At 59.6% G+C, this 14,256-nt stretch overlaps 1 protein-coding gene across 2 annotated transcripts; it reads right to left on the bottom strand.

The window, feature by feature from the left end:
- Positions 1-379: 379 nt before the first annotated feature.
- ARHGEF37 (Rho guanine nucleotide exchange factor 37) lies at positions 380-13,934 on the bottom strand. Of its 2 annotated transcripts, XM_042790262.1 has the most exons (14): positions 13,634-13,934; positions 11,861-11,998; positions 11,274-11,491; positions 10,731-10,854; positions 10,182-10,329; positions 9,088-9,287; positions 8,423-8,553; positions 7,744-7,848; positions 5,613-5,723; positions 4,043-4,372; positions 3,026-3,154; positions 2,464-2,662; positions 1,853-2,025; positions 380-1,465 (listed from the first exon to the last, which is right to left on the bottom strand). In XM_042790262.1, the coding sequence occupies exons 3-14, from the start codon at positions 11,475-11,477 to the stop codon at positions 1,256-1,258; spliced, it is 2,064 nt and encodes a 687-aa protein (XP_042646196.1). In that variant the 5' UTR covers positions 11,478-11,491; positions 11,861-11,998; positions 13,634-13,934; the 3' UTR covers positions 380-1,255. The 2 variants fall into 2 exon arrangements, with proteins under 2 accessions (XP_042646196.1, XP_042646197.1); XM_042790263.1 differs by lacking the exon at positions 11,861-11,998 and having other exon boundaries at positions 2,464-2,659.
- Between the last annotated feature and the right edge of the window lie 322 nt (positions 13,935-14,256).

The following is a 14,256-nucleotide window of genomic DNA, read 5'->3' as shown; positions in this document are numbered from 1 at the left end:
GCACACGTGTGTTAAACCACTGGAGATTTGTGTGGGTCAGCAAGGGGGATGGGGTGTCCTGAGAGCCCCAGGAGCTGTGCTCCCCGCCCCCAGCCCTGAGCAGCACTGGCTGGGAGGGAAGCACTGCACAAGCACCGCCAGCCCTCCCGCCTCGGGCTGTCCCCACGCCAGCCAAGGACACGCACTCTCCACAGCAGCAGAGAAAGCCCTCCTTGGCCTGCCAATGTCCCAAAACCAGTGCTCCCAGTACCCCCACCAAGGCGCATTGGGGGACAGATCTGCCACTTCGCGGCCACGCTGCCACCATGCCAGGCTGCCATGGGCGCTGCGCAGCCCCACGGCATGGCCCCACGCGTGGGGGTGAGCCCATCAGCACGGGTGGGGCAGAGAGACAATGCAATATATTAGAATGTCAGCGTATCAGTTGCACGAAATAGCGTCAGTGGTGGACAGAGTGCTTTTCGTCACCAGAGCTCAACGCGCCTCTCAAACGGGTCAGTAGCATCAGCCCCACTGTGCTGGGGGGGGGGAAACTGAGGCAGGTGCGGTGCTCGGTGGCCAGGAGGGCTGGGGAGGGCCCTGGCCATGGCACTCAGCCCGGCACCCTCCTGTCACTGATGGTGCGGCCGGGCGCAGGCTGGCACTGCCGTGCCCTTTAGCAGGACGCGAAGGCTGTGCTGCCAAAGGCACCGCAGTGGCACAGCAAGGTGGGCACCCAGGCAGGGGTGACACCCCGGTGAGGAGCCGACAGCCATGTCTCCGTGGCTGCTCCGCCTCAGTCTCTGCACTCAAACCAGTGATTCTCCCGAGAGCCTCTTCCCAAGAGCCCCAGACGCCCCATACCAGGCTGAAGACCCCCCCTGCAGCACTGCAGCCTTTGCAGCTTGGGCCTGATCTCACTGGGGACAATGCTGTCTCGTCACCCCTAGGGACACTTCTGTCACTGACATGGATTTCAGCAAATCCCTGAAAAACTGCAGCCACCTACCCTCACTCCCTCATGTTCCTTTCCTTTGTGCAAACACGCATGGGACACGGCACCCTCACACCTACCCATCAAAACATGCCTCCCAACTGCCGTCCCTTGCACCCACATCCCCCTGGCCATATTCTGCCAGAGGCTTCCCACCGCCTTCCTGGCCCAGGGCCACCACGGCCACCGCCCTCCAGCATCTCCCATGCCGAGTCCTCAGGTGCCAAGCAGACAGCTCTCATCTGATGAAGCCTGTGCCCTTGGGTGCCAGGCTGCCTGTGCTCACACAGGCAAGCTCCAGCCCGTGGGCTCCTGCACGGGGACAGTCACCAGGTAGCTGGAGGGCACGTAGCCCCTCTGGCCGTTCGCATCCACCAGGCTCCACTCCTTGCTCCCCTTCTTGTCGTGTGGCTCCAGCACCACCACGGGCTGCCCTGCCTGGAGGCTCACCTCCTGCGGACTCCTGGCTGCGAAGGAGAAGCCAGCGACCACCTGCAAAAGGCAGAGGAGGGAGGAAGCCCTTGCTGGACATGAGAGTCAAAGGGAAGAAGGACATACATGGCAGGGCAGAACCTAGAGGGGACAAGGTGGTTGTTTCCAAGAGGGCAGCGCAGTACTGCCATTGAGGGAGGGACACTGAGGACCCCACCAAGCATCTTTGCTCTGTCCGCCCCAGGTCTCAGCAAGGCAGACACCAGCCTGGGGCACTCAATCAGGGGCTGGGACACTCCCCTGCTAGGGACATGGCTGCACATGTATGACCACGTGTGTGCTGGAAAAGCAGGTCCACCTTCCCACCCACATGCTGCGCACGCAGGGACTAGCACGGAGCTGGTGGGGCTGCTAGGAATGGCCCTGGGAGGTGTCCCCCACTCTCACCTGGAAAGCTGGGGTGAAGGTGGCCACTTGGGGCCTGGGAGCTTCAGGTGACACATATGAATGTCGCCTTCTCTCTATGCTGCTCTCCAAGGCTGGCATCTGCATCCCAGGCTGCTGGCTTTGTACCGGGCAATAGGGCTGGAGTTTTCCAGCAGGAACAAACCCTCGGGGACCTGGAGGACACGCACACACAGAGGTCATGGGGCCCTGCTGCCTGGCACATGTAGGACTGGTTGGAGGAGAGAGGAATGACAACTTGGCTGTTGCCTGGCATGGCACAGCAGCCCTCTTCAAAGTGGTCCATCACTAGGGGATATCCAGCAGGAAAACCCCCAAAAAAGGGGTTTCAAAACGTTCCCGTGTGCACAGGATTTGCCTTTCCCAGCCATGATGAGGCTTGAGTGCTCCCTCATGGGGAAACCTGAACTTTACAGCTAATAGCTACGGGTGCAGCTGGCAAAGCAGAGGTGGGTTTGGGCTGAGCAAACCCTGGAAGGGAGGACTCGGGAGGCAGTGGCCCGCTGTTTCATCCAAGACGAGGAAGTGGTTCGGGTTTGGTTTCTGACCCTGGTGCTGAGGTGGGGAGGGGGTCCCCATAATGCCCACAGTACCTCCAGCATCCACCAGCCATCTGCTTGTGTTCCCCTTAGTGTCCACACTTTGCAGCAGAGCTACAATCTGTCCCCTTTGCAAGGTTAGGTCCAAGTCTTTGCTGCCACTGATGTTGCTTGTCACTTGGTAAAGTTTGTCTGGGCCGTGCTTGCTCACAAGGGAATGGACTTTCCTCTCCTCAGCAGGGTTTAGAGGCTGCTGGGGAGCAAGAGACACAGGAGCACTTGGTGAGACAGGCAAGAGACTGAGGCCCTCCACATACGTGTGCTCTCCTTTCAGCAGGATCACATCCCAGTGAGACGTTAGAGAAACTCCTTCACACTATCTGCTCTACCTCCTGGTTTGGAGACGAGTGTCCAGAACCAGAAGAGCTGACACTGTTTCATCCCTGGTTATTCCCAGCCAGCTACTGTCAGGGGCCTGGAGGAAATACTGTGGCTGTGGCAATCCTCCTTGCCACTTTCTGAGCCAACCTCCCCCCCCCAGGAGATGTTCTGCACTGGGAAGCCAGTCCTACCTCTTCATCCAGCTGGCCTGAGACACCCCCTTCCCAGCTCCTACCTGTGTCACAGGGCTCGGCGTGACCGTCTCAAACGTCTGGCAGAAGGTACGGAGCTGAGCACCAGACTGCTGTAAGGTGTCCTCCACCAACTTCCAGAAACTGGGCAGAGGCATGTGGCCATGGGGCATCTGTGAAGACAAGACCTGGGGATCAGAGCAAACCTTGGGGAGGGGCAAACTGTGGGTAAGGTCGAAAGAAAAAGAGCAGGAAGAAAAGAGGTGAGAAAGCAAGAGAACAGACCTTGTCACTAAAGATGCACCTTGCATCTGGGATGCGGTTCCCTTTGGCAAGGAGAGCTGCTGCTCTCTGGCTCTAAGCCACCTGCCCTGGGCAGGGCAGTCACACGTGGGGCTCTTGGCCTGTACCCAGCACACCGCAGAAGTCCCTGCGTCCTGCTGCTCTGCCCCAAGCCCAGACCGTCCCACCTGACTAAAAAGGGACACAGGTGGATGTAGCTCTGGGGTAGATGTCTGCAGCATAAGCATCCCAGGCTGAGCAAGGAGAATCCACCCTCATGATTAGGTACATACGAGCAGTGCCTGAGAGGGCACCTCCACGTGCCTGCATCTTGTTCTCACCTTGTGGGTCAGGCCAGGGCCATGCCCTACCCCAGGGCTCTGGACTGGCCTGACCCACCACGTTTGAAAACATCAGGCTCAGAGAGTGCTGTGCAGTGAGGAGTCCTGGGAGGTATCTCCCAGGGGATGGAGGTTTGAGGGATGCTCGCTCCTCAGGCCAGGAGCTGTCCTCCTCCTCCTTGCCTTCCTGGCACAGAGCTCTTGGGAGCTCGGAGTTAACACTGAGCTCTCAGGCAGCACATCAATAAATTATCAGTGGTGTCCTCAAAAAGGGAGCAGGACAGTTCCTGGCAGTGAAGAAGAGACAGCTTGGCTTTCCCCAGTCGAAGGGGAGGAGAGATCACTTACAAATGCTCAACAGGGAGCTCTGTGTCTGCAAGGGCAGGCTTGGGCTACAGCAAACCTTCTGTGCCACACGTGCCAATGGGTCACTCTCACCTGCTCTAGTTCCTTTTCTGCCTCGTGCAGGACCTGGGCAGACAAGTCCCGCTGCAGGGTGCTGAGGGAGCACAGTATCTGCCCCAGGAGCTGCAAAGCCGCCTGGTTGAACCGCGGGAGCTCGGCCACGAGCAAAGCGTTGATGGCAAGGTAGGTGTTCATGGCTGCCTCCTCGTCGTACGTCACGCTGCCCATCTCGCTCTTCCGCTCCTGGATCTCCTCATAGTCCAGCAGCTTGTCCAGGCGCTTCTTGACCAGCTGTTGTGGCCCCACCAGCATGTCTGAGAGGCTGCAGAGGGGCTGGCAGACCAGCCTGTCCAGCCGTCGCTTCTGTGGGGCAAGAGAACCCATCTCCACGTGAGCCCCCGGCACAGGCCCAGCTGCCTGCACGGGGCACTGCCTCACACAGGAGAAAGGGCTTGGGGACGTGTTGAGGGGCTTGTGTGGAGCAGGGAGACCCTGAGGCGTCCTTCCCCAAAGGCACATAGGATGCCAACCAAAGCAAAACCTTGGCAGAGGGCAGTCATGTGTGCCACGATTCAAAACTTGCGCTCCGTGCAAATGATCACGTAGGACCCTCATGTGCAAGGTCCCACGGGCCAAGGGGGTGCTGCAGTGACTGTCCCATGCAGGTCATAGTGTCTTGGTTGGACGGAGGCCCTCAGCCCAGGGTCTGTGTGGTTATCCCATGTAGCTGCCCTCCCTCCCCGTGCTGGTGCTCCCTGGGGATGCTGGCATCCAGGTGACTGGCTAACTGGCCACACTCCACTGCTCAGAAAACCTCCGACTGCATTCATGGGGGCAGCCACCACCCAAGAAGGAGTCCTGGAGAACCAAGCAGGGGTGGTGGAAGGAGACAGATGGGGTGCTCTGGGGCTCCCAAAGGTGAGTATGGATGCCCACAAGGTGTGCATAGGTTGGACTGAGGTTTGGTGGCAAACACCTTATGTGAGTCAAATAAACATTACGCCTGGTTTCCCACCATCCTGTGCTCTGGTGCAGCCCTGCCTGCATGGCTGGCCATGAACATGTCAGGGCCCTGAAGGCACAAATAGTCTTTAATGGCTCAGACCAGCCTCACCTGGGGCCTCCACCCACACCCCTGCCTACAGACCATTTAAGGGCCTTCAGCTGCTACTTAAGCATTGCTATGAGCAAGCTGGTTTTTGCCTCTGTCTCCTGGGTGGATCTTGAACCTCTGCTGTAGGTAGCTCAGCTCCTGGATGGACCCCTCAGATAGTCACTGTGGTTTGTCTCCAGCCCTGGTTGGAATTTAGAGCTGTGTTGTAGCCGTGTCCCTGGCCCTGTCTCCTTTTTGTTTCCTGGATAGACCCTGGAGATGGTTCTTCACTTCATGTGTCTGGGACTGCTGATGGACCCTGTTACCTGCCCCTTCATGTTCAGGCCCCAGGGGACTGTGCCTGTTGGTGAGGACGCTGCCTGCCCTGGGATCACCCTCGTCTCTTGGCTGCCCTGCCCTGGAGCCAGCCCCTGCTGTACTCTGGCAGAAGGTGTGAGAGCAATGCTTGGCTGTGACCCCGAAGGAGGTATGCAAGGGAGGAGCACTCACAAACTCTGGGAAAACAGTGCAATGGAGGTATTCTGCAAAGCGGCGGTACTGCTGGGCAGGTCCCTCGTTGATCTGCAGCTCACACTTGTGCGGGGTGGGCGACAGGAACGCCTGAAAGGGAGAAAGCCATCAGATCTGACCTGCAGAAACTGCCCAACACGAGCTAACCCATCTGTAACCTATCCCTGTGTTCCCAGGGACATGTCAATGTCCCAGCCTGGGTGCTCTGCACTAACAGTCCAGTGGGACTGAGGCTCTGGGCTACTCTTGTCTGCGAGCCAGGGAGCTCAATTAGGTGCTAACAAACCTCTCCCCTTGCGCAGGCTTGCAAAAGCACTCCCACCCCAGCAAGGTGGCCAAGGCTGCCCTGCGGCCCCAGGCAGTCTGCCCCAGCTTGATGTTGCCTGGTGCTTTGACACTTGGGCTTGTTGGTCCACTAGCTCTGTGGAGTTTCTTGTATTTGTGTACAAAATCTTCCCTCTGCCTGGAGAGTGAGACTGGTGGGAAAGGAAAGCAGTTAGGGATGGTTTGGGTGGAGACCCTCCTCTGCTTTGAGAGGCTTTGCTCTGTTAACTCTGTGGGCAGCTGCCTCCTTCCTTACCTGGAGGCAGATTTTGACCCACCACCTCTAGACCCAGAGAAGGGAGCACTGAGCTCCCAGAGCCCCAGCCTGCTGCTGGTGCCGAGGGAAGCCTGGCCTCCTGCTCCTGGGCTCAGCCTCGCTGCCCCTTGGAGCACTGCTCCTGCAGCCAGTCCTGGAGAAGCAGGAGCACTTTCTGTTTGATTCTCATGAACCATGGCTGCCATGGGCCTCTCTGAGTGCCCTGATCTCAATCCTAAATCCTGTCCTTTTGCCTGTGGTCACGTTTAGGAGACCCTTCCTTTGTAGCCCTCCTTGCCACAGGACGGACAGGAGATGGAAATATCAAAGGTGAAAGGGATTGACCTTTTGAGCAGAAGGTGGCAGCTTTGAGACCTGTGTGCTTTTCTTCAATCCTACGGGGGCTCTTACACAAGCAGAGGTGGCTGTGATGATCTTAAATGGACCAAGATTTGCCTCTTCTTGTGGTGGGGACACTGGTACAGACAGATGCACAAGAGGGAACTGCCAGCCAGCACAAAGAGAGGCCGGGATGTCTCTGCCCTAGGAGAACACGCCTTCATCAACTCCTCAGGATGCCTTTGAGAAGCTTTCAGAGGGAGAGAGACCGGGCATGCATGCAGTCCCATCTTCCCCCACCAGCAGCTCCCCCGAAGCTGCATCCAAACCCCAGTGTAACTCCTAACCACAGCTTATTATCTAGGCTGCCCAGTTTATTTGCAGACACTTGATGTCCTGGCTGAAGCCACGAAGCTGTCTTCTAGAGATACAGCTCACTGAGGGGCAGTGCCAGGCAGGTCCCCAGGAGCACTCAGTGTTCTAAGGAATGGTCATACCCTGTCGCCTTAGCTGATGCCACATGTCTGCCATACAGATTGCCATCCTTCTGTTTTCTATTCTAATCCTATTTTACCCACTCTTTGGGCTACAGGGAGTCTTTCTGTCCCCTTTTCCTCCTTCCCAATCCTATACGTGGAGCCCTTGTCAATATTTTCCTGATGAGGTCTTTCCAGCCCTTGAATTGTTGCTTTCTGAACCCTGAGACCTTCCTGAGATTTCAAATTTTGTCATTGCTCATACTTTCATTTCCCCCAGATGCCCCAAGGGACTTCCATGGGAAAATCACAGCAGCTACTCAGCCAGGTCATCTCAGAAGGGAAGTTCGTTATTTCCCTGATCTGGGAACACTCCTGTCTTATACCTGTTATGCAAGAATTCTCAGGCTGAACAACGCTTAGCCTTCTCAGCTATTTAATGCCTTGAAATAAAGATCAGTTTAAGGTCTGATTATTTTCAAATGACACCCAGCTCAAACTGTGTCAACAAAGCCTTGACTTTGTTTTAAGCTCTGCTGGATCCTTGGATGTTGTGCAAGCTGCTGGGACAACATCTTTAGCTGAGAGATATAAATAACCAAACATCCCCAACTGATACTGTTTTTTTATAGGGCTTGAAAGTACTCTGCAACCCCAATAAACAGGTCCTGAGGCCTGGATGGGGCCAACCCCCTTCAAGTTATCAGGGTTTTACCTCCAAATGGCTCAGGTAGTATGCCACGTTCTCCTTCAGCACAGCCACGCTGGACACCACACACTGGAACTTCTCCTCCAGGGCATCGTACTCCCTGTCCTCCGTCTGCAAGACAAAGGGCAGCTTATCCCCAGCACAGGCAGGCCAGGCAATGCCTCGGGCAAGTGATGCCCCTCCCTGGGTGCTAACACAAAAAGCAGCCAGGCACCTGCCTGAAGCTCACAGTGCTGGGGACAGGCAGGGGAGACCCTGAGAGGCTCCAGAAATCTGAAAAGGGCCAAGATCTGGGGTGCTTAGGATGCATGAAGAAACAGGGCTTTCAGTGTGCTCGTGGTGCTGGAAAACACCAAGGCGACTTTCCTTTTGCTGGGGTGCCTGAGGATCCTGTGGGTCCTTTGGGGGCCGAAGCACTCCCCTGCAGCGCTCTGGGGCAGGGAGCAAGGTGTGTACCCGCATCCCTCCTACCCCGTTGGTCCTTGAGATCGGGGACCAGGAGCCTCCCTAAGGCTGCTGAAAAATGGGGCTGTGGCTCATGCGACAGCATGGGCCACCACTGGGTGTCAGCATTGGCCACGCCACCTTGGCTCTGCTCCCCATCCGGCTAGCCATGTTTCCTTGGGAAGCAGCAGAAAGCCCCAGAAACGGCTCAAGGAGAGGCAGTGGGGTGCGGGCTGCCCACCTTGGGCACGATGCCGGCCTCATGCATGAAGAGCCGGCTCAGCCGCGTGGTCTTCTTGGCGATGGAGTGCGTGTTGAGGCGCGCGAAGCGGTCCCGCAGCGTCAAGTGCTCGGCCTTGTTGTATTTGGTTGCTGCCTCGGGTGGGGGGCACACGAGGTGGGAGGAAAAAAGATCAGAAGAGGAAACTTCAGGGCAGCATCCTCAGCAGCCTGAGTGGGCAACGTGGGTGAGCAGCACTGAGACCCGGAGCTGACAAGTCACGATCAATAGGATAAGCACAACCCACATCAAAGGAGGGCAGCCTGGGGGAAAGTACTATGAAAATCAAAAAGAAGAGTAAGCTCCCATTTGTGGGGAGCCTGATTTCTCCTATCCCAAGGGCAGGACTGTTTCTCCCCTGCTCCAGGAATGCAGACAGTCTGGTTTTGTGCTCAGCTCCCCCATGCCACCCTGTTCCTGTAGCCTTCAGATCTTGCCCGGAGTGGCATTTGCAGGACCAGAGCAGTGCCAAGAGCTGCCTGCACGAGCCTGTGGCTCCGCCAGCCAGGACGGGTGGAGGGAGGGAGAGCTTTGAACTGATTTAAGTGGGAATTAGTGCAACACCAAGGGGAGACAACGGGGGTTAGGCTGGGGCTTCCCAGACGCCGTGCCCCCTGCCCACTCACCTACTTCTCTGCGCCGTTTGTACTCGTTGATGTTGGCATTGACCTGGGTCATGGTGTGGACGGCTGCCTGCAGGGCTGGGTAGGCGCTGGCGCTCGTGGGGGTGTTCTCCAGGATCTTCCCCAGCAGCAGTGGGTATTTGGTGACCCTCTGCACCGGCATCACCAGGAAGAAGCTGAGGTCCGACGCGCCCGTGTGAGGCCTGATGGAGAGGGGAATCGCTTGAGGTCAGCATGGAGGGCTGCCCTCCTGCCTTGCCACCCCTCCCAGCTTCTCTGTGAGCATTTTGGGGGGAAAGCAGCACCTTTCCAGCTGCAGGGGAGCTTTGCTGCCTTGGACACACAGGGGAGCTGTGCCCAGCAGCCATGGGGGGTTTCTGGCTGTGAACCCCTGCTCCCTGCCAGCTGCAGAGCCACCCCCCTCCAGGACTGCTGGCAGGGGGATCCTGTCCCCACCAGCCCCGAAGGCAGTGCCAGCCCCAGGCAGGCGCCCTGCCTCCCCGAACAGTGCTGTGCTTGTCTAGCTAGGAGACACGGGATCGGCGCTTGCTCGGGGGAAATGGGGAGGGAGGATGTGGGCAAAGTGCAGGCGGACTGCAGGCAGGGCTTCTCTTCTACCTGCACGCAAGGCATCACTCATTTGGGAGCCACATCACCTGTGCCCTGAAACAGAAAGCAGCAAATCCTGCTTCTCCTGGCCCCAACAGTGTTTGTGAATCTCCCCGATGGTTCAGGAGGGGTTCAGCAAGTCCCCCAGGGTCAACCTGTCTCTCTGGTCAAGCTGGGGAATATGTTCCCTCCATGGGTACAGCCTCTTGGGCTGTGGAGCAGACAGAAGCTGTAGATGCCACCCCATCCCTTGTTTTGGGGTCCATCATGAAAGATCACCAACCTGTAGTGCCCCTTTGGCAAGTGACCCCAAGGATGCAGGACAAGTTGCCAGGGACTACAGGCAATGCCACAAAGATGATGGCCGTGATATTACACTCAGCCTGGTGGCATGTACCCGTGCAGGCAGCTTGTCCAGAGAGGAGAAGGGCAAAGCCAGTAGGTAAACCAGGGAGAGGGAGGTGATGGCCTCAGCACCAGGTACATACACTGTTGCATTCAGGGTCTCCAAGATCTCCTCCTGCAGCCTGGGGTCCTTGCGGTAGCTCTCCACTAGCAGGAGGGCATGCTCATAGCTGGCACAGTAGATCTTGTAGACTGTCTCCATCTCCTCCTTGAACTCCTGGAAGAGGGTGCCTGGGGAAGGAGAGCGAGGCTGGCAAGGATGGTCCTTTCCATTGGCCTCACAGAAAGGCAGAGGTTTCTCCCCAGCCTGCTGGAAGGGTGAAGCCAGCAGAGCGGTGCCAGCCCGACGTGCTGGGGCAGTGCTCTGCAAGCCGGGCACCTCCACTAAGCTGGGCCTGATGCTGCCCACCCCTTCACTTTCTGCAGGCTGGTCTCCGTGGGGTGAGCGTGGGTGTCTGCCTGTGGACAGCAGTGTGCAGGCAGCAGTGGTTCCCGGAGCCAAGGGAGGTGCAGAAGGTGTCAGGGTGGGTGGGCTGGGGGCTGCACCCGGGCAGGACGCTGGGCAGCGGTACTGCCAGCACCAGCAAAGGCATGGGTGTGTGCGGGTCGGCTCTTGGCACAGCACCACTTACTGATGCAGAGCAGCTGCTCGTGCTCCTGGGTGGCTGTGGCCTCAAGACCCTTCAGAAACCGTCTGGAGACGTCGAGGATGTCATCAGTGTTAGAGAAGAGTCCCTCCAGGTCAAGATCAGGCAGCTGAAGGAAACAAAGGTGCCCCAGGGTAAGCCAAATATATCAGATAGAGGTGGACTGTGTGTTCTAGAGGCACACACACCCTCCTGTGCACTTGTGTCCTTCCAGCTGCTCCACATGACACCTAAGCAGCTGGAGTGATGTTTCAGAAGGCACTGGGGATGCTGAGACCTGGCTGTGCACCCAAACGGGGCAATAAGACCCTTTCATGTTACAGATACAAGATTAAAGCCACAGGATGGCTATACTGGGTCAGACCCAACACCCATTCAACCCAAGACCTTGGCTGATCAAGGGGAGCCCAGGAAGGTGGAAGGTGAGCACTTGGTGACCTCCCTGCAGCGATTTGGGCATCTCACAGTGCTTGACAGATTCACCCTACAGTCCCCAGCCCCTGGGTGGGAGGACATACCCCGTCTCACCTGCTTTTTCTGGAGGTGCGCCCGGATGTCCGACACACAGAGCTGGATGTTGTGGACATAGCTGGCCTCAGTGGTGATGAGCTCCTCCACGGCCAGCCGCTGGCTCAGCTCCATCCTGTTGCTGGGCACCACCTCCTCGTAGATGGCCTCTTCGGTCTTGGCTGTGTCCTCATCATTGGGCTCTGTCCCATGGGCGCTCGCCATCTCGGTGGGACACTCTGCAGGGTGTGTGTGTGGGGGGGGGGGGTCAGGGACAGACTGTGGCAGGGGCATCCCCGGGACCAGTGCTCTGGTGCCCAACCCAGCTCAGTGCCCGTGCTCCCTCCCCTGTGCTGGAGGCATCCCACAGCACATCCCAGGGGACACTCAAGCCATCTGCACTTACAAGCAAGACGTGAGTGACACTCCAAAACCATAAAATCATAAAGCGCTGCAAGCCAGGAGCTGGCTGGCTGCGGAGGGCAGACACCCACGTGTGGCAGGCAGGGACTTGCCACACACACGTGCCCAAAGTCCAGTGACCATGTGCAGGGCCAGGGTGCAGGCAGGGGGGCCCCAGCTGCAGGCAGGGGCCTGGCAGCACTCACCCAGCGCTGGGACTGCGCAGGGGCTGGTCCCCGAGGGCAGAGCGGGGTTTGCCACCCCCGCTCCTCGCTGCCAGGGCTAGCTGTTCCCTCCCTGCCTTGGCTGTCGGCGCCTGGCACGTTGCCTCGCGTTCAAGAGTCCTATTCAAAGTACAAAGAGTGTCTTTGCAGTGCTTGAACAAGAGATGTTTCTGTGGCAGGGAGAGATGGTTTAAAAGCGATGGGGAGAAGTGGGTGAAGCCGTGGGCACCTCTGCCAGAGGCACTCGCAGCCCCTGGTGCGTAAGGCCCATGCTCTGCCCAGCACAGCCCACTCCCCTCTCCAGTCTGCCCACAGAGAACGTGAAAACTCAGAGCCGATTCATGCCATTTCCCTCTCAAGGAACATCCTCTGCTCTAACCGATACCGAGGAAGATGGAGCAGCTCCCAAAGCATCACAGATAGTGCTCAGTCCCAGGCAGGAGGCTTTGAGAGAGAAACACGGCACAGCCCACGCCAGCCCAGTGCACAGCTCGGCCGGATCCAGAGCGCAGCCGGGGGAGGGACGCTGCCAGGCCACCTGCCCACGGAGGAGGCAAAGAGCGAGGGGAGGGCGGAGGTGGCTTGTCAGGGTAAAAGCGAGACGGCACAAGCAGCGGCACAGGGAGGGCGGCTCTGCCCCTGCTCTCCGCTGCCTGCCCAGCCGGCGCCAGCCACCACGCTCGACCGTCAGCGGGGCTGTGACACACCAGATGCCCGCTTTGGAGGCCGCGGCCCCGAGCACCTGCGGTGGGAGCAGGGAGAGGGGCTGGCAGGACAGCCCGAGCCTCCGCTGGGGAAGGGTCCAGCTAACAAGCAGGTGACGCAGTTGTGAGCACTGGGCAGGGTGAATGTCCCCTCCTGGCACATGCCCACTGCTGTGCCGGAGGAGAGCTGGGCTTGGCACCGCAAGTAAACACATATGAGAAGGTATGGGACCTCCGCCTGCCTTACAGGGCACGTTACCCTGCCAGCTGTCATCCCTGCCTTTGGCAGATTGGGCTGTCAGCCCTGCCTGTGGCATGGCATTGGCTGCTACGGGACATGGGGAGTAGGAGACACATTCCTGCGCCCCTTTGGGTGCCTCAGAGGTGTCCAGGCTGAAGGATGCCCATCAAGGACTGTTGGGTAAGTGCAGCGACCTCTACCTGGGGGTGACATCAAAATCCTTGCTCAGAGGAAGGGCTGCAGTGGAGGCGGGTGGAAAGCCTTGATCCGAGGCAGCCCCTGGGCCCTGGAGAGATGCCCTGCAGCTCAGGGGCATACAAGCACTGGCACGACACTGGTACCTGTACCAGCATCCCCTAGAGCATGCAGCTGCTTTGAGAGGTTGCCCCCAAGCTGGGGAAACCTCTTTCCCTTCTCCTCCCCCCACCCCCTCGGCCTGAAACATCAGAGGAACAAGAGAACTGCGCAAAACTAAACCCAAGAATTTCTGGGCATCATTGGGTGAGGCAGAGAGCAGGAGCAGGTTTCGTTCCCCAGCTCTCCTCCCTGGCACCTGCCTGCCCTCGAGATGTCACTGCCGCCTCGGTGGCTCCCAGGGTCCCTGTCCATAGGGCGGGGACCAGGCAGCGTCCCCAGCCAGTGCCCAGGGACCCCCAGCCGGGGATGGTGGGGCCGCGGCGGTGCAGGCTCCAGGCCCACAGCTCCCACCCCGCGCCCCGAGGGACAGGCTGCTGCAGGGCCGTCACCTCCGCGTCCCCAAAACCCGCTGCTCCCCCCCACCCCGTCCTCCCCCCCCCCCCCGGCTCTTACCTGCGGGGAGCTGCGCCCGGCTGCGGCCGCTCTCCTGCGGCGGGTTAATGATAAACCCGCTGCGCCACCGCCGGGCTGGCACGGCCGGCGTGGGCAGGGTGGGCCAGCCCACGGCACGGGGTCAGCCCACGGCACGGGGTGAGCCCACGGCACGGGGTGAGCCCACGGCACGGGGTGGGGGCAGGCAGCCGCCCGCCGCCGCCGAGCCGGGCCCCCGCCATCCCGGCCGCCGCAACCGCTGAGCAGCGAGGCGCTCCCTGCGCACGCCCGGCCGCGGCGGGGGGGCGGGCAACCGGGCAACCGGGGGGGCGGGGGGGGGGGGCGGGCAACCGGGCAACCGGGGGGGCGGGCAACCGGGGGGGCAAGCGAGTGTTCGCCGCCTCCGCCGGCAGCCGAACCCGGCGGCGAGGGGAGCTGGGGAAAGCGAGCCGGGGGAATCGCTGCGGTGGCGGCGGGAGGGGAGGGGGCTCCCACCTGCAAAAGCAGCCGGTCCCCGAGAGTCGTGCCCGGGTCTAGATTAGCCCGCGGCGTCGCGGCCGCAGCCCCCTCCTTTTCCCCTTGTCCCTCTGCAAACCGTGGGGCAGCGCAGGCAGCGGCGCGGCAGCCCCCGGCAGCAGAGCAGG

This window comes from Tyto alba, unplaced genomic scaffold (genome assembly GCF_018691265.1).
Source record: "Tyto alba isolate M040663 unplaced genomic scaffold, T.alba_DEE_v4.0 Super-Scaffold_17, whole genome shotgun sequence".
In the NCBI taxonomy this organism is placed as follows: domain Eukaryota; kingdom Metazoa; phylum Chordata; class Aves; order Strigiformes; family Tytonidae; genus Tyto; species Tyto alba.
This window is presented reverse-complemented; position numbering and strand designations above follow the sequence as displayed.